Here is a 17,985-nt window from a genome sequence, read left to right as displayed (position 1 = left end):
CTGCTTCCCGGCCTAGGAGAAGGGGCGCGCTCTGCGTGACCCGGATGTACTCTCCTTTCGGTAGGCGGAGAGAGGGGGCTGCAGAGAGCTGGAGTGGTGAGGTGGCGGTCGTGCACCGTCCTCAGTATGCAGCGATTACTTTTTCCGCCTTTGAAGGCCTTGATGGGGAGCCCGGGTCTCCGGCCCCTGGTTCCTAGGGTGGCGCCTAGAGCACAGGTACCGGCCGCAGCGGAGTCGAGTGCGGAAGCGGGCATGGGGTGAAAGGACCAGGGGGAAGATAGTAAGACAACTGCACATGATGTTTACGTAGCTCCTTAGAGTTCACAGCACATTTTCTAGTGTCCAGAGCCCCTGGGTTCGGACCGGACCTACCACTCACTAGCTGTATATTAGTCAGTTAGTCCAGGTAACCTTTCTGTATCTTAATTTTCTCATCTGTAAATTGGGGATAACAATATGTACTTAATAAAGTTGTGAGGATTAAACGATTTAATATACATCAAGCGCTTAGCACATAATAAAACTCAGTTAATTTTTACCTATATGATTTTTGCCAAAAGCCCCCAGTTAGGGACTCTAAGCCCATTCTATGGAGAGGGAAATTGGGGCATAATTTATCTGAAGTTACGTAGTTAATTAAAAGCAGGAAACCTAACATGAGTCTTCGGACTCAGGGATGGAGTCAGAAGAGAGTGTGCATTCCCTTAATAAATAACTTGATTGATTATTATGTGTTAGGAACTGGGAAGTGAAATAAATACCAAAAGGCTCCTGCCCTGGAGGAAGTCAGAATTCATCCATTAGTTAGTCATTTGTCAGATCTTTATTATAAAGTCTTGTTATGTATGTAAGGGAACTGTTAGAAACAAAGGTATCAGGAGGGAAAGAGCCACACTGACCAGACACAGCTTATAGCTTAGTGGAAAATAGAGACAAATGAACCTCAAGTACATTACAGTGTTTTAAGCTGTATTAGGGGAGGTACAGTGTGCTGTGGGAGGGACCTATTGCAGATGTAGGCAACTCTGAAACACTTCCCAGAGGTGACATCCAAACAGATCTGCAGTAGGTGTTACCAATCGGGACAAGGTGTGTCCCAGTCAGAGAGAAGTCATGTTTAAAAACCAACAGAGAAAAAATCCATATCTAGGTGTAGAGTTAAGTCTGAGAGAAGGATAAAGGACCAGAAGGTTTATGTGATGTGAGAATAGATTGGAGTGAGGCAAGACAGGAGGCAGTAAAACCAATTGGGAGGTGGATGCAGTAATCCAGAGAAGAGATGATGGTTTACCCCAGCACTAGCAGTGGAGATGTGGCCATACAGGGTATTCCACTCCAGAGTGGGACTGAATGTGAGTAGCAGTGGAGTAAGGCCTTCCTCTCTCTCTTTCTCGAGTAGTAATTTGTCTGTCTTAACCCTTAGTGTGGTTGCAGCTGTGGGATCAGATGCTCCTTGAGGCCAGGGCAATACAGCACCATCTCTGAAGTAGCTTTGCAATCTGGAAGGGGTACAGTGTCCCTTCCCTCAAAGGCTGCTGAGCGGGTGGTGGGCCGATGGCTCCTGGTCTGCAGTGGAACAGTGGCTGGAGCAGTTATTCTTGGTGGAGTGACTAGGTGAGTAATTTGCTCATAGCGAGTCAGCTATTTGGGACCGAGAGGAAAGGGATCTTAGGAATCGTCTAGTCTAGCTCCCTCATTTTACATATGCAGACTGAGGCTTAAAGAGAGAATGAGAGAACATGTCTGAAGGCTTGCCTGCCATAGAACAGTTGAGTTTCATTAGTAGGAGCTTGGTTTAGGTCTTAACTGTTAGCTGTGCATTGTCTGTGTATGTTTTCCTACTATAATCAGAGTTGAAATCTGTCTCAAATATTTTTGTGTAATTTGTTTGAATTAAACCCAAGTAAGTTCCATACATCACAACTGGTTCATATGCCTTTTAGGTTTCTTTAAATCCATGAAGAGGTTTGATAGATTTGGGTCCTACTCCCAACTCCCCATTTACAGTATTTTTGTTTTGAAGAAACCCAAGTAATTTGTCCTATGGAGTTGCCCACAGTCTGAGTTTTTGTTGATTGGCACTTGTATTATTTAATGTGTCCAGTTGTCCCCTGTATTTCTTGTATACCAGTTGTTGCTTGATCAGATTCAGGTTGGTAGGCAGGGAGCAAAATACTTCATAGATTATTAAAATGTTCATAAATATACTCTGTCTATTAGAGAAGTCAACAGCCATTGATGATCATTGCCTAGATCCATTATTTCATTAGAGTTGCAAACTTGTAACATTTTATTAGCGCTACTCTAAAGAGAAGCTTTCCCTCATCGGTAATTTGGTTATCCTAAGGTACAACTTGTATAGGAAAGGCAGGATAAATACTTGATTCTTTCCCTTTACTTATTAATTTTCAAAATAATAAATTGGTTCCCAAGCATCCTCCAGAGGTGACCAATAAAATGCTTGAGCTTTGAAGTATTATTATAAGATCATAGGTTTAAACATATTTGAAATGTTTCAGTTCACTGAACTGATGATGAGTTGATTAGATTGTCTCATCTTTAGTCAGTGGGAACCTCTTCATATTGGTTCCAGGGTCTTTTTGACTGCATTCTAGGAACTTTTGATTCCTTGTTTTCTGGGAAAGATGTTCCAGGCTCATCTTATACATTTCCTGCCTCAGACCTAAAACCAGCCTTTTACTATAGGTGAAAATACTTATTGGTGTTAAAAAGTATGTGTTCCCTAAATTGTGTCCACATTACCTATGCCCTTATTTCAAAATATATTATGTCTTACATAGGCTGTTAGGGGAAATGGCAACAAATTTGAGTTTTACTACCATTAAATTCACTCAAGAACCTAAACTGTTGTATATCTGTAACAGATCTCTTCCCTGTGTAAATAAAAAGCATTATTCATTTAGGATACATTCCTTTGGCCTAAGGGTTGATTTTATCTGTCAAGAGATGCTAGTGAAAAAAGTAGGGAGAGTTTAATGAAAGTATTGAGAAAACAAAGAGTAAAGAAATTTGTACATGATGGCAGCTGTTTCTGACAAAATTCTAAGCAGTAAGAAGATAGCAAGATGTCAAAAGAGGATACACTGAAGTTATGTGTTTACCTTTAGAGGGGTTAATTTCAGATCCACATGTTGTAAATCATTTATCTAAGCAGGAAGAACATAGCAAGATGTCAAAAGAGGATACAATGAAGTTATGTGTTTACCCTTAGAGGGGTTCGTTTCAGATCCTCATATTGTTGTAAACCATTTATAAGTAATCCAGCATACATAAATATCCTAATTTCTTTCCTATTTAAGGTTGACAGAGTCTGGCCTCTCAATGGTAGATTGGCATTTAATAAAAGAGATGAAGCCACCTTCAAGCCAAGAGGAATGGGAAGCAGAATTCCAAAAATACCAGCAATTTCCAGAATTTAAAATGTAAGTATGATACAAAATCAGATCAACATCCCACTAGGCCCACTCAGTCTTTTGCATATTTAAACATTTCAGAATGGTTAGATTCCGTTATCTCTTGATGTTTCGCTCAGTTATGTTAAATGAGGTGCCTACTCTAAACCTCCAATTCCAGAGTGATTCTGAGGTCACTGATGAGAAGAGAGCAGACCTATTGAGCTTCAAGACTGAGAATGTTCCTACATTCTACTGGGAAACAAACTTTCTTCTTTTCTGACTTCTCTTTTCACCCAGCTTGAATCATAATATGACATTGGCAGAATTCAAGTTCATCTGGTACATGGAGTACTCACACCGAATGTGGGGTCGCCTTGTAGGCCTTGCATACATCCTGCCTGCTGCCTACTTTTGGAGGAAGGGCTGGCTCAGCCGCAGCATGAAAGGACGTGTTCTTGCCCTCTGTGGTTTAGTGTGCTTCCAGGTGAGGTTTACTCAAGTTTGGGAAAGCAGAGATGCTCCCAGGAGCTTCCTAGTTGGCATTGTTTTTAAGGAGGTAGTCTTTGAAGCACTATAACAGAATGGGTAAGAGCATGGATTTTAGTGTCACAGTTCTGGCATTGACCCAGCTCTGCCACTTAGGAAAGCAAGTTGTCTTACCTCTGTAGGCTATGTTTTCCTTACCTGTAAATGGGGGTAATAATAGTGCCTGCCATTTAGGTTGTATGAATGTTAAATGAGATCATGCATCTAAAGTACTTAGTTTAGTGCCCGGAATTGGGAAACACTCAGTAAATATATTTGTGTAACAAGAATTAGAGTTTCTTTCCCATCATGGCTCTCTTCCTGGGTTCTCACCTCCCTTTTTCTAACTTGCCTGCCATATGGGAAAGTAGGATCCTTGTGCTAGAGTGGCTACAGAAGCAAATAGGAAAATTCCAAAAGAGAAACATTTTGTGGGATGAAGTATCTTAGAGTACAGATGTAACTGAGAAATATTCAGATATAAATGGTAATTAAATAGGTTGAACTCATGAAGAAAAGAACTTTGAAAGACTCCCACAGTTAAAGGGTTAAGTGAGACTGAGAGCCAAGGAAAGGAATATGACAGAAGGTACCTATGAATGTATGGGTCAGAGTATAGAGCCCTAAGGGAGAGTCTCAGCATCAAAGAAATATCAAAATTTGATCAGGAGAAAGCTAATTGGTTAATTTAACTCAAAGTGGTAAGAATATGAATCAATTAGAAGAAATTAAAGAAGGAGATGGAAGAGATGAAATAGAGCCAATAGAAACAGATAATAAAGAGTTGGACATTAATGAGAGTCTAATAGTAACTAAGGAAGGTCAGTAAAATAAAGTAAAAGGTTATTTAAGAATGGGAAAAAAAACACTGTAGACTCCCAGGGAGGCAGAAACTTGAAGACAGCAGGTAGGGAGGAAAGGAAGAGGAAGCTGAGGGCTGGCAAATCACACCTTATAATCCTTCATTTTCCATTGTCCTATACTGATGAAATCAAGATAATTAGAACATATCCAGGGTAATTGTTGAAGGGAGAAAGAAATGCCCAGAATGATTTCCTGAGGAGTACTTAGAAGAGGTGGGAGAATCCCACTTCTTTGATACGATTCTACTGGCTTGAGAGGGTTGAGTAAAAGGGCCATGATCTTATCTGATAAAATTGGAACTGACAGTTGTTTGGTTTATTGGAAAGGTCAGTTAAAGCAGGGATTCATAGAATAATAATACATATCTTAAACCATGTACTTTTGTTACCTTTTTTTTTTAATGAAGAGCTAAGTCCTATCCTTTGAGTCCTCAAATTGGAGTTCATTTTCAGATCTCTTGCACCCCTGTAAATTATCATTTATTTTCCTTAAAGAGGAGTGGGGACTTTGACTCTTGCAAAGCAATCTGCCTACAAAGCCTTATAGATTGTTGTGACTCCTCCCCACCTCCCCAGAAAACCTTTTATAATTGTCTATTCCCACTAGCTTGACAATAATTGTTTTTAAGTAGTTGTCTTTGTCAAAGCTTTCCCAAAGCATTCAATCTAGTTTTTATAAAAACTTTTCATTCTCATATTTCACTGGTTTACATAATGTTAAATTATATTGAGTATTTGTAAGGTTTTGCCTGCAGACATGTTTTTGTGTACTTTTCTATACTTTGCTTATACTTCAGTAAAATATTAGTCTATTCAGTGGTTAAGTATATATGTTACTGTCTGCAGCAATGTGGACAGGTCATGATTCCTGGGATACTGGGGCTACAGGAGGGTATGGAAAGGAGAGGTCATGTAGCAAGTCCTCCTGATAATTGATGACTCACTTTCTCAGATAATAAAGTTGAACAGACAATTTCAATATTATTTTATTTGCCTCTTCTCTTTTTGATTTGAGGGTCTGTTGGGATGGTATATGGTGAAAAGCGGATTAGAAGAAAAACCAGACTCCCATGACATCCCTCGGGTCAGTCAGTACCGCCTTGCTGCGCACCTGGGGTCAGCCCTTGTTCTTTACTGTGGCAGCTTGTGGACTTCACTCTCTCTGCTGCTCCCTCAGCACAAGGTAAAAGTCAGCCTATATTGTTACCACATCTGCACAGATGCCGACAGTCTCAGAGAAATGGAAATTCTGGTTCTAATGGGAAATTACAAGTCAGAATGCATGAATCTGCTTAGTAATATTTACTAATTATCAGAAATTAAATATAACCAAAGATTAGAGAAGCACTGAACTTTGGGAATCTGGATAGCTTTGAAACTACAAAGCAAAAATGTGCAATTATTCTTCTGAGCTTGGAGCAACTCATTTAAAGGAGAATTAGTATAGGAGCCAAATATTTTGTCAGTATTGCCTATTGGGAAAGGTGAAAACATGATTTTAGAAAAAGTGGGAAAGAATACAAATGATATATCCCAGTTGCTTTACTTCTGACTCCCAGAAGAATGGTATATGGTGAAGTGAGGAAGGCCAGAATGAGCACTATTTCTGGACCTCTGGTGGTATACAAGAGTCATATTGAGCTGTTTGTTCTTTAAACAGGACCTACCATTCATCAAGTCTAACTATATATATAGTAAACCTTAGTGATATTGCCTGAAACTATTTTCTCTGTATGCTGATTAAAGAAAAAGGTCTGACCTCAAATTGTCACTTGGGTTTGGCCTTGAAGATACTTGCTGCATTTCATAGTTCTTGCAGTAGTTTTTTCTAGTGTTTTTAAAAATGAGTATTATTTTAGGTATTATAGTCATGGTTGACCTGGATGACCTTCACGAACTGAAGTTTGACTTTTAAGTAGGATCATCCAATAGGTAGTTGAAACAAGTAGCCTGGGTCCCAGTAAGGACAGGTATTGTTGACATAGCAGTCATTCCCACAGGGAAGCCAGATGGGGTTAAAATATTGGTATAGTAAACAGTCCACATCTGAATAATTCCTGTTCTCTTTCAAAGCCAGACTTCTAGAATGAATTGCCTACATCTGTAGTTCCTGATACCCCATTCTTTCTGTTCAGTTCCTGCCATCTGTTTTCCCATCCACACCATATGAGCATGTCCGCACATTCACCCACACACTTACACACGTGTACCCACACACTCCTCAACACCCAACTGCAGTGGTACTTGTAAGGGTTACCAGTGACTTTTTAATCATCAATTAAATGCTTTTCTCTGTTTATTTATGCTCCACTAATTACAGAAAGGATTTGAGATGTTAGTCAGACATATAGTGCTGTGTTGTCCAATACATTAGTGCCATGTTATCCAACACACATGTGGCTATTAAACTTTAATTAATTAAAATTAAATAAGTTAACTTTATTTAAATAACTTACTTACTTAAATGTTAAATAAAATTAACTTCTTATTTGTCAGTTGCTCTGGCCTCATTTTAAGTCCTCCTTTAGCCACATACTGGGTAGCACAGATAATAGAGCATTTCCGTCGTCACAGAAAGTTCTGCTGGACCGTCCTGTGATGGCTAAGTAACGATACCTAACTCTTCACATACTAGGTTATAAACATTTTAAGGGCAGCACTCTGAGTTAACTCCTTTGTATCTTTATGGTTACCCCTTTATAAGTACTTAATAAATATTTGTTGATTCACTGATTAGTATCAGATGTTGGCTGTAGTAAAAAATAAAAATAAATTTTGATTTTACCAAAACATTAAATGCAAGAATCTACACCTTTGGATGTTATGCAGTTGTGATTCTGACAATATGTATTTGCTAAGCGCTAACTATACACCACATGAAAATTCTATTAAGCCACCTCATTTCAACCATGGTGAAGCATTTTTCCCCTGAACAATGCAAATCATTTATGAACATACATATTGTATGTATTACTGAACATACCTACTTGCCAAGCACTGGGCTAGGATCACTGTAATAAGCAAGACAGATGGCAGTCCCTGCCTTCACAAAACTTACAGGGTAGCAGGGAAGACAGATAGTAAATGTGTGAATTTAATAAAATATAATATATGTTAGAATATCTGCTGAGAATATTTAACCTAGGCTAGGGCTCAGAGAAGGTCTGACCTCAAATTGCCGCTTGGGTTTGGCCTTGGAGATATTTGCTGCGTTTCATAGTTCTTGCAGTACAGTTTATCCAAGTGATTTTCTTCTCTTAATTTAGTTGCCTGAAACCCGTCAACTCCTGCAGTTGAGACAATTTGCTCATGGAACAGCAGGCCTAGTGTTCCTTACGGCTCTCTCAGGTAGGATTTCTCATTAGTAATGGCCTGTTTTTGTTCCACTCTTCAGGTAGGATCTCTTGCTTAATGCTTTGTCCTTTCCTCCTGCACCTTCCTGTTTCATTTTCACCCCTGCCTCTCTTACACCCATCATCTTCATCCTCACTTTTCTATTCTTCCTCCCTTACAAAAATCCTGCCTCCCAGTTCTGGATCCAGACTGCCTAAGTTCAAATCCTGGCTGTGAACTATATGACCTATGAACCTTGCGCAAGCTTTATAACCCCTCTGGGCCTCAGTGATCTTATCTATAAAATGGGGATGATGGTAATAGTATGTGCAATACAGGTGAAATACTTAGAACAGTACCTAGCAGGTAGCAAAAGCTATATAACTGTTAGCTGTTATTATTATGTAAACATTATTGTGATTATTATTACCTTATACAAAGATGAGTCAGACAAAAGGCCTGCCTTCAAAGATAGTCTTACGTGGACAGTTCACTGGGGCCGAGACGAACACAGGACTTTTTCATTCTTTAAATCACACCCTATATCTGCCTCTACTTTCCTCACTCTAGAACTATACTGTCCAGTACATACATTAATCACTAGCCTCATGTGACTATTTAAACTTATATTAACTAAAATTGAATTAAATTTTGAATTTAGTTCCCCAGTCACACTAGCCATGTCTCAAGTGCTCAATACCTACACATGGCTAGCAGCTGTTGTATTTTCTCGAAGATAAAGAACATTTCCATCGTGGCAGAAAGTTCTGTTGACAGCACTGCTCTAAATAAAACCATCAAACCAGTAATCCACTCACACCTCCTCCTCCCAGACACTTTCCTTTTTGGTGGAAGAACATAAATGCCATTTATAAAAATAAGGAATGTGATCTAAACATCCCTAAATCTTCTTTGATCCTAAATTATGAATCAGTCATCATTAATTCAAAATACCTTCTTTATGTGTTTATCTAGGATTTAGTTTTTGAGTCTTTTTTTTTCCATGTTCATTCAACAAACATTTTTGAGCACTTGGGAAAGGTGCAATAAACAATAAAAAAATATGTCAGATGGTGTTCATTACTGTAAAGAAAAAAATAAAACTGGATAAGGGGATAGAGGTGGGGCAGAGAATGCCAGCTTATATAGAATCACTGGGGAGATCTCTTTGATAAGATGGCATTTGAGTGGAGGCCAGAGGAAGTGAAGGAGTGAATTATGCAGATATCTGGGGGAGGAGCATTTCCAGAAGAAATCAGTACTCACTGCAGGGTAAGGAGGGCGTCAGAATCACCAAGGGAACTCCCAAACTCATGTGCCTCTCTCTAGAGCTTCTAGTCCACTCTTCTAGGGGAGGCATGCCAGAATCTTGTGGCAGGAGCAGGTGAGGGTGCCGTGGTTGGTTTCTAGCTTCCTGTGGTGATTGTGACGTCCATTCCCTACTTGAGAACCCCTACTGGGTATTTTTCTATTCTTCTCTGGCTATTCCTCCTTTTTTTTTTTTTAATTCCTTTTGTCTAACTCTAGGATGATAAACGTTTTCTATGTCAGAATTAATGTGTGATCTCTTCTTTCTCTTATTTTAATAAATACCATTTATTTTGGAATACAGGGGCTTTTGTAGCAGGGCTGGATGCTGGGCTTGTTTACAACTCCTTCCCTAAGATGGGAGAATCTTGGATCCCAGATGATCTTTTTACCTTTTCCCCCATCCTGAGGAATGTTTTTGAGAATCCCACCATGGTGCAGTTTGATCACCGGATTCTGGTAAGTTTGGCTTGGAGGTTACCTGCTACTAAGCACAGGGAACCTTTCAGAGGATTTGGAGTGTCTGAAACACATACCAACAGTGAGAGAGGAGAGTGGGAACTAGATTGCTTTTTCTTTTTAGAAGAAATTTAGTACCAGTTCTCCAATGTGATGTTTTTGTCCTAATTACTCATACCTCCTCCAGCCAGATTCTGGCTTTCAGGATACTGCCAGCTTCTTAAAGTTCAAATATGTTTTTATCATATGGCAAATAATAACTTCCATCAATCCTGCACCCACGTAGGAGAGTTATTCTAGCAGAAATGAAGCTGAGTAGAGCAGAGAGTGCAAGAACACTCTGTGTTGCTGAACACGTAGCTGTCAGAGCTGAACCAAAACCCCGAGGAGCCAAGAGCATCACAAGTACTTCTCATTTTATTAAGGCTGATACTTACTAGGGGCCTGCTGTGGGTCAGGCTGAGATTGGCTGGGTGGCCTGGGCATGATAAATTGGGGCAGGGAAGCAAGGAGACTGGCGAGAAGCAGGAGTGCTATTGCAGCAATGTTGGTGAGAGTGATGGGGCTCGAGGCTCCCTGGGAGTGAGGTTTGAGAAGAATGGTGAATCAGAGAGAAGTTATAAGGAATAGATGATTGGCTGTGGGAATAAAGGTTAAGAAAGATGGGGGGAAAAAAAGGTAAAGAAAGATGAAAGGAGACCCTAGAGCTTTTTCTGTGGCATGCTAAAAACACAACCAACAAATGGGACCATTGGGATGAGTGTTGAGCTTAGAGACGGAGGATGTCATCACGTTGAAGTATGTTGAGTGTGTGATCATAGAACACCCAAAGAGAGAGGTCCAGAGTACTCAACTATCCAAAGGGCATTCTGGAGCTTGGCCAGTTACCTTGTGTGGCTCAGTCCACACTTGCCACTCAGCATTATGGAATAAATATAGTCTGGTTGAAATTGTCATCACGGATAGCTCTGAAGAGGAGAAGTGAAATAGATGTAGAGCATGAGATAAAACATTCTTCTTAACATCTTGGAAAGGAAGAGACCCTATTGCCAGTCCCAGACACTCATTCTGAAGGGGTAAAAATAGAAATGAGAATGAGACTTCAGATCTTTTTTAGTAGCATTAGTTTGGTAGCACCACCACCTTTTACTCACAGTCCAGGAAAACAATAACCCTTATGTGCTGGGTTCAACCCTGCTTTACAGATACAGGATTAGAGTAGAGTTGAAATGAGGAATAAGGATACAAAGAAGGATTTAAAAACTGGGGACCACCCTGAGGGACACCCTCATTGGAAGGTGGCGAGGATCACTGAGAGGAAGTATGCTCAAGTGACTGGGGAGGAACCTTCAGTGGAGCCTTGAAGAACACTGATTTAAGTGGCCAGCATAAGAGGAGCACAGAAGAGACTGAGCCCCTTCAGATGGGGCTGCAGAGGTGGTCCTCTGGGCCTGGGACAGGACAGTGCTTAGTGGTTACTCCGTGGTTCCAGAGGAGGTACACATAAAGTGGGCAGAAACCAGAAGGGTGGGACATTTCTTCTGGCACTTGATGAGACTCTTTCCTCCCTGCAGGGAATCACTTCGGTTACTGCCATTACAGTGCTCTACTTCCTCTCCCGGAGAGTCCCCCTTCCTCGAAGGACCAGGGTGGCAGTGGGGACTCTGCTAGCTTTGGCATATACCCAGGTACTAACCCCTTCTTTCTGGTCTGAGTGTGTCCCCAAAGCAAAGTTCTAAAAGAAATGTGACAGGGTAGGAGGATATATTTTCAATATTTATAATAGACCAAAAGATTAATAAGCAGAATACAATAAGGAAAGGATATCGGTACACAATTCTCACAAGAGAAATGATGAATGGCCAATAATGAAAAGCTGTTTAGCCTCACTCATGATCAGAGGTGAACAAATTAAAATACTGAATGCCATTGTTTTGTGATTATGCATGCCAATAATGCAATTGTATCTGTCAGATTAGAAAAAAATGGGGGGGAAGGTAATTAGGTATTGGCTTGGGTATAGAAAAATGAATACTTTCATATATTCTTGATGAGAGCATGAGTCGGTATAGCTTTTTTCAGAGAGCAGTCTGGCAGTATCTTTTAAAATGCTCAATGTGTGATCCTTTGGTCCAGCAAATTGATTTATTAGTGCCTGCCCTAGAAATATGCTAAGGCACAAAGAGCTATATGTGAAAAAATTTACTGTAGAATTGCTGGTAGTAAAAAATTGTAAACAACCTAAATATTCAACAACCAACTATGGTTAATCCTGTAGAATACTATACAGTAGTTTAAAGTAATATGCTCTCAAGACATATATTGATAAGTGAAAAAAAGCAAGTAATGGAATAATGTAATTTTTAAAAGCACAAAACTGTGTTTCTCCACAAACACACGTGTGTAGAAACTGGTAACAGTGGCTACCTTTGGGGAGGAGAACTGGGCTAGAGGGAAGGATAATTCAGGGGAATTTTAGGTTTATCTATTTTGTTTGAGTTTCCTTCATTGTAAGTATATTTACTTCAGAATTTTAGAAGTACATTCTTTAATGTTCTGATGGGAGAATGTGGGAGTTTACATATTTGGTTACTCACCATATGTCGGCTCTGAATTTGTGGCTCATTCTTTGCTTCCTGTTGTCTTCCCTTTGCCACAGGCAGGCTTGGGCATTAGCACTCTGCTGATGTATGTCCCGACTCCCTTGGCTGCCACTCACCAGTCAGGCTCCCTGGCTCTGCTCAGCGTTGCCCTTTGGCTCATGAATGAACTCCGAAGAGTCCCAAGATAATTCTCGGAGGATCAGCTTCCTAGGACTGAAACTGTACTTTTGAGAGCTCATAAGACAGCACAAGAACTTGGACTTTCTAAAGGATGACCTTGGCATACCAGGTGGTTTCCAAATTGGCCAGTTTTTAAAAAATTCTTTGTCTGCTTTTGAAGCAGTCACTTGATCAAGAATGTCATTAAGTATGGTTACGCTTAACGATTCCCTTTTAGATTTCACACTGAATATCAGGTTTAACGTAGAGAGAGAAATGTCTTCAGTTTCCTGCTTCTTAATAGGCTATTTCAGCCTTCTTAATGTTGGCAAGCTCTTGGTTCTACATGCATGATCTCTGTCCTTCTGAGTCCTGAATTCTGCCTAAGTAGAACAACTTTATGTTCTCAACTTCATTCCATCAGATGAAGATTCAAGGGGAAGGATGGCATACCTTAAAGTGGCCAGATAGCCTGTAGCAAGAAACAGCTAGTGTCTTCTAGTATCCTCATTTTCAGAAATGGGGAAAGGGTAGGAGGTCTTGAAAAGCTTTATGTCTATATGCAGCAAAATGGTTTATAAGTACTTAGAAAAAGGTAATTGCTACTAGTAAGCCACTGGAGTCACCAAGCACTAACCTAGTTCCTCTTCTGATGTCCAGGTCAGATAAATGGGATAGTATAAATCAGCTCCTGAAAGGGTTTCCTAACAGCCTCATGGAAAAAAAAAATATGGCCTTGATGGTGTAGTATTCAGATATTTAAGCAAATTGTTGATTAATGAATTATGATTTTGGTCTCTGTTGGTATTTTACAGGGCTGTTTTATTCAACTTTATTTTTTAATCAGTGATTTGTGTAAAGGCATCAGAAAAATAAGAATTGAGGGATGAAGCAACCCAGCATTGCTAATATATTAGATGACAGTCACAAGTACAATTCCAGAGTGACACCATCAAGGTGAAATTTAGATTATAAATGTAACATCCTCATTTAAATTAAGTGGGTTATATAAGTTTGGGATGGATAAAACTGGTTTCTTATCATTTCATATGAAAATGACTTAGGGATTTCAGTTGCCCACAGGTTCAGCATGAACAAACAGTGTGATAACACTAATAAAAATTAGTAATATTTCAGATGTTATCAATAGAAGTGTCACAGCCATAGAATAATACCTCAGTGAAGTCCTGCATTTCACTCTGGGTATCAAATTTAAGGATGTTGACCACTCGTATGTATCCAGAGGAAGAGCCCAGGATGGTGAAGAGTCCAGAACCATATCACACAGGGAACACTTGAAGACTCTAGGGGTACTTAGTTGGAGGAGAATGTGGGCAAGATTCCTGCCCTTGAGAAGTTGAAGCCCTCTCATGCATAAGAAGGAATGAGCTTCCTTTATGCTGCAGAGCTGGGAGCAGTGGGTGAAAGTTACAGAAACTAGTTTTTAGTTTCTGTAACTTTAGAAGGCAAGAGTAAGTTGGACCAAATCAAATGCCCACTCAGGTCAGGTTGGTAGAGACAGTGGCAAACTGGAGAGCAGCAGGTGCCTCAGCTAAGGGGCTGAAACCACTGCTGAGTTCTGGCCTGCTGCTGCTGTGCAGATCCACGGTTGTCAAATCTGCCTGGTTTTTTGAAAGAAGCCAAATAGCTAGATTTTTATGTGAAAGCTCTCAAGGATTGGCAACCAATTTCAAAATTTTTTAAACATTATTCTGAATACATCTGGGAGCCATAAATGACCTAAGTTTTGCCTATTAGCAGTCTCTGGACTAGATGATCTTAGTTCCCTTTCAGTTCCCAATTTTCTGTGAGTTTCAGTGTGACCACTCTCAAGTGGTTCCTAGCAAAACAGAAGTAGACAATTTGTCTTTGATTTCTGAGAAATCCCAGACCTTATGCTATTGCTATGAGTGGTTCCTAGCTTCTCACATTAGAATCTTTAGAAATCCTAAAGCCCAGGCCTCACCCAAAACTAGTTAAGTCACAATCTCTGGAGGCAGTAAGAGACATTTTTATGTTCTTCAGGTGATTTCAATGTGCAGACAAGTTTGAGAACCTCTGGCCTAGGCCTAAATACCCTAAGTTTTGACCAGTTTATTCCTATTTCTTCTGAATATCCACTCTACCCTATCTCATTTCATCTGCTGTATTGATCCTATAAATGTGTTAATGGAGTATCCCCTCTTCAAGATAGAATTCTTTAAAGGCAACTGCAGTCCCTGTGACAAGTTCCCATACCATAGATCCTGATCCTTGAACTAAGGTTGTCCTTAGTTAATAACTGAGTCAGCAGAGGGCAGTCTGATCCAACCCAAAGAATCATCTGTTAATACACAGTTCCCTCCAACAAAATAGTAATGAATGAAGAAAATAAGTTCAAGTTTCATGTTTCACGTTTTAGTTTGTTTTTCCTTTATTGAAGATGAATGAGTTAAGAAAAATAGATCTGGTTGCATTTGACTATAATATTTTGAAAGGTCTCTCAACAATTCTGTCAGTTGTTATTAAACATTAAAGAAAAACTCTTGGCTTTCTTAATCAACCCAGAATTTTTTTTCTTCAACTTACACTGACAAATACTGTCCACTGTGGCAGGGGTAACAACTCACTACTGCCTAAAGTGATGCTGGCTGCCAAGCCAACACAGAGGATCATGATACTGGGATAACCAATGTATGTGTAGCAATCCTTCCAGTCCTGGAATGAATGGTGGGTTATAGGCTGGCCATGTCCCTGCATAAGGGAGAATGCATCCCTTCTCTAATATGCATTGCACATTTTTTTCAACACTGACTTAACAGGATTTAACAGAACTTTAAGAACGGCTCAGCAAAACTTATGTGAAGCATTAGAAAAATAGACAATCTTAGCAACCCCTAAAAATGATGCATTGTAGGCAACCAATGTTTTTCTAAAATGAGAAGGGAGTATCTAATGGATCATAATAAAAAGTGCCTTTCAACATTGCAGAGTCCTTAATTCAAGGCAGAAATAATGGAGACAAGGCATATACTTCAGGGCTTCAACTAAAGGGTAATTGTGGAATGAGAATTTCAGACCAACATAGTGACAAATACCAGAAATCAGTGCCTTTCTAGGATCCTCGCACATTTAAGACTGGTTTAGCTAGTAAGGGGCAGAGCCTTTACCACCACTGTCTTAGGCCAAACTCTGGCACGTGGTCTGTGAGAGGAGCTGCTTAGGAAAGTAACAGGGCTACCTTACATTGGGAAAATGGAGTGGTAGGTTGCCAGAGAGTATGTATGAGTGGCTGCACTGAAAAAAGAGGCTCAGAAGCAGACATGTCTTCAGGCTTGCCTGAAATTGTGCATGCATAGCTATCAACATCCTGTCAGAATTTTTTTCAACTTTGGTTTTTATAAAAATGGCAAGCAATGATTGAATATGTATTAAAGTAGAAAGCCCTTGTAATGTGAGTAATGTTTCACTTTTACAAATAAAAGGATCTCCTTATTGCTCAGGCTTCCAGAGAAACAAAATGGTCAATGAATGTATGCCTCCTCTGTCCCTCTAATAGTACTGACAAACTAAGAAATAATGACACATTAAGGCAGAAGGGAAACACTTGTGTAAAAAATACATGCAAAGGGAAATATATTGGGATATAAAAAGTCCTTGTTTTTTAATAAATATTGTTTATAATACCAACAAAATCTTCGCAAGTTTCACAGAGCATATGGCCCTGGTGGTAGGACTCTTAAGACCAGCATAACCTAAGAGATTAATTTGAGAGAATTGGAGGCATCCATTGCTACTTTGGCCTTAATTCTTAATCCCAATTGAAGTTACATTACATACCAAGCATAAAGGGAAATTAAATGTTAATTCTGAATTAGTTCAAGACAGCAAAAAAGGAACAGCACTTTGTTTCTGTAAGGGAGTCTTGGTACTGCCCAGAAATTACAACCAAGCTCCCTAATGAGGTAGATCTAATAGGCATTTATACCTTGAAGTAATTTAGATTGTAACTGTCACACGATTTGCTTGGATGTTGTGGTTAAGAAAATTGTACAAAATTAAGCAAATTGTTTACAAGAGACATCTAAAATTTTAAAGTATTAAATACAGAATGTAGAGATGTAGCAAACACTTAGTACTATTTCTAACAAAGTATTTCTTTCATATTCCTAAATGTGAGCAAAACAATCATAAATGAATAGCAGAAGCAGTTACAGAGGTTGGGCATGGTTGGTTGTATTACAAAGAATAGATTGTTGAAAATCCTACTATTTGCAACAACATGGATGGAGCTAGAGGGTATTATGCTCAGTGAAATAAGCCAGGCAGAGGAAGACAAGTACCAAATGATTTCACTCATTTGTGGAGTATAACAACAAAGCAAAACTGAAGGAACAAAACAGCAGCAGACAGAGTCCAAGAAGGGCCTAGTGATTACCAAAGGGAAGGGGTTGGGGACCGGTGGGAGAAGGGGATTAAGGGGCATTATAATGAGCAATCACAATATAGGTAGGTCACGAGGAAGGCAGTACAGCATGGAGAAGACAAGGACTATAGCATCTTACTACCCTGATGGACAGTGACTGCAGTAGGTGGGGGGGACTTGATAATATGGATGAATGTTGAAACCAGTGTTGCTCAGGTGAAACCTTCATAAATATCAATGATACCTTAACTTAAAAAAAAAAAAAAGAATAGATTGTTGAAATACACAATATTGTGGGAAGATTCTGTCAATGTACATTTCAGTGTAGCTGTCAAAGGTGAGCATGTGTCTGGTACAGAGAATAGAAAAAAGTGGATCCAGGAAGCCACTGTGACTTTTCCTATATTACTATTGCTCTAGGCCTCAGTTTCATCACTCATAAAATCAAGGGGTTAACCAGACCTCTTAAATGCCAGCTTTAAAAATCTTCTGAAATTTCATGGTGTGTGGGGGGGTCATGGAGAAGACAGTGTAGCACAGAGAAGTAGTGACTCTGGCATCTTACTACATTGATGGACAGTGACTGCAGTGGGGTATGGGAGGACTTGATAATATGGGTGAATGTAGTAACCACACTTTTTCATATGAAACCTTCATAAGAGTGTATATCAATAATCTTATTTTTAAAATTGTATTAAAAAATCTGAAATTTATGTTGATTGCTGTTGGAAACTACATTTCCATCAATTTTAATGTCAGGGACTATGGATAGGGTAAATGACCACTGGCTCTTTTGGGCATCCTGCTCTTCTAAACCCAAGGTCAAAATCCTCTTCCTGAAACTGTATTACTTTATTACTACCTTCTCTCCTGCCTTTAGTTCCTTAAGCCAATGGTTCTTCCTCTGCAACTGG

General features: G+C 39.6%; 1 protein-coding gene across 3 annotated transcripts; it reads left to right on the top strand.

Annotated features, from left to right (window-relative positions):
- The first annotated feature begins 6 nt into the window (after window positions 1–6).
- LOC118919022 (cytochrome c oxidase assembly protein COX15 homolog) lies at window positions 7–16,148 on the top strand. Of its 3 annotated transcripts, XM_036898452.2 has the most exons (9): window positions 7–216; window positions 1,424–1,614; window positions 3,321–3,443; window positions 3,714–3,900; window positions 5,820–5,987; window positions 8,071–8,152; window positions 9,750–9,904; window positions 11,479–11,592; window positions 12,564–16,148. In XM_036898452.2, the coding sequence occupies exons 1-9, from the start codon at window positions 127–129 to the stop codon at window positions 12,693–12,695; spliced, it is 1,242 nt and encodes a 413-aa protein (XP_036754347.2). In that variant the 5' UTR covers window positions 7–126; the 3' UTR covers window positions 12,696–16,148. The 3 variants fall into 3 exon arrangements, with proteins under 3 accessions (XP_036754347.2, XP_036754348.2, XP_036754349.2); XM_036898453.2 differs by lacking the exon at window positions 5,820–5,987; XM_036898454.2 differs by lacking the exon at window positions 1,424–1,614 and having other exon boundaries at window positions 80–216.
- The last annotated feature ends 1,837 nt before the right edge of the window (window positions 16,149–17,985 follow it).

This window comes from Manis pentadactyla, chromosome 8 (genome assembly GCF_030020395.1).
Source record: "Manis pentadactyla isolate mManPen7 chromosome 8, mManPen7.hap1, whole genome shotgun sequence".
Classification (NCBI taxonomy): Eukaryota; Metazoa; Chordata; class Mammalia; order Pholidota; family Manidae; genus Manis; species Manis pentadactyla.
Note: the sequence above shows the minus strand (reverse complement) of the source record. Positions and strands in the feature narration are given on the sequence as shown.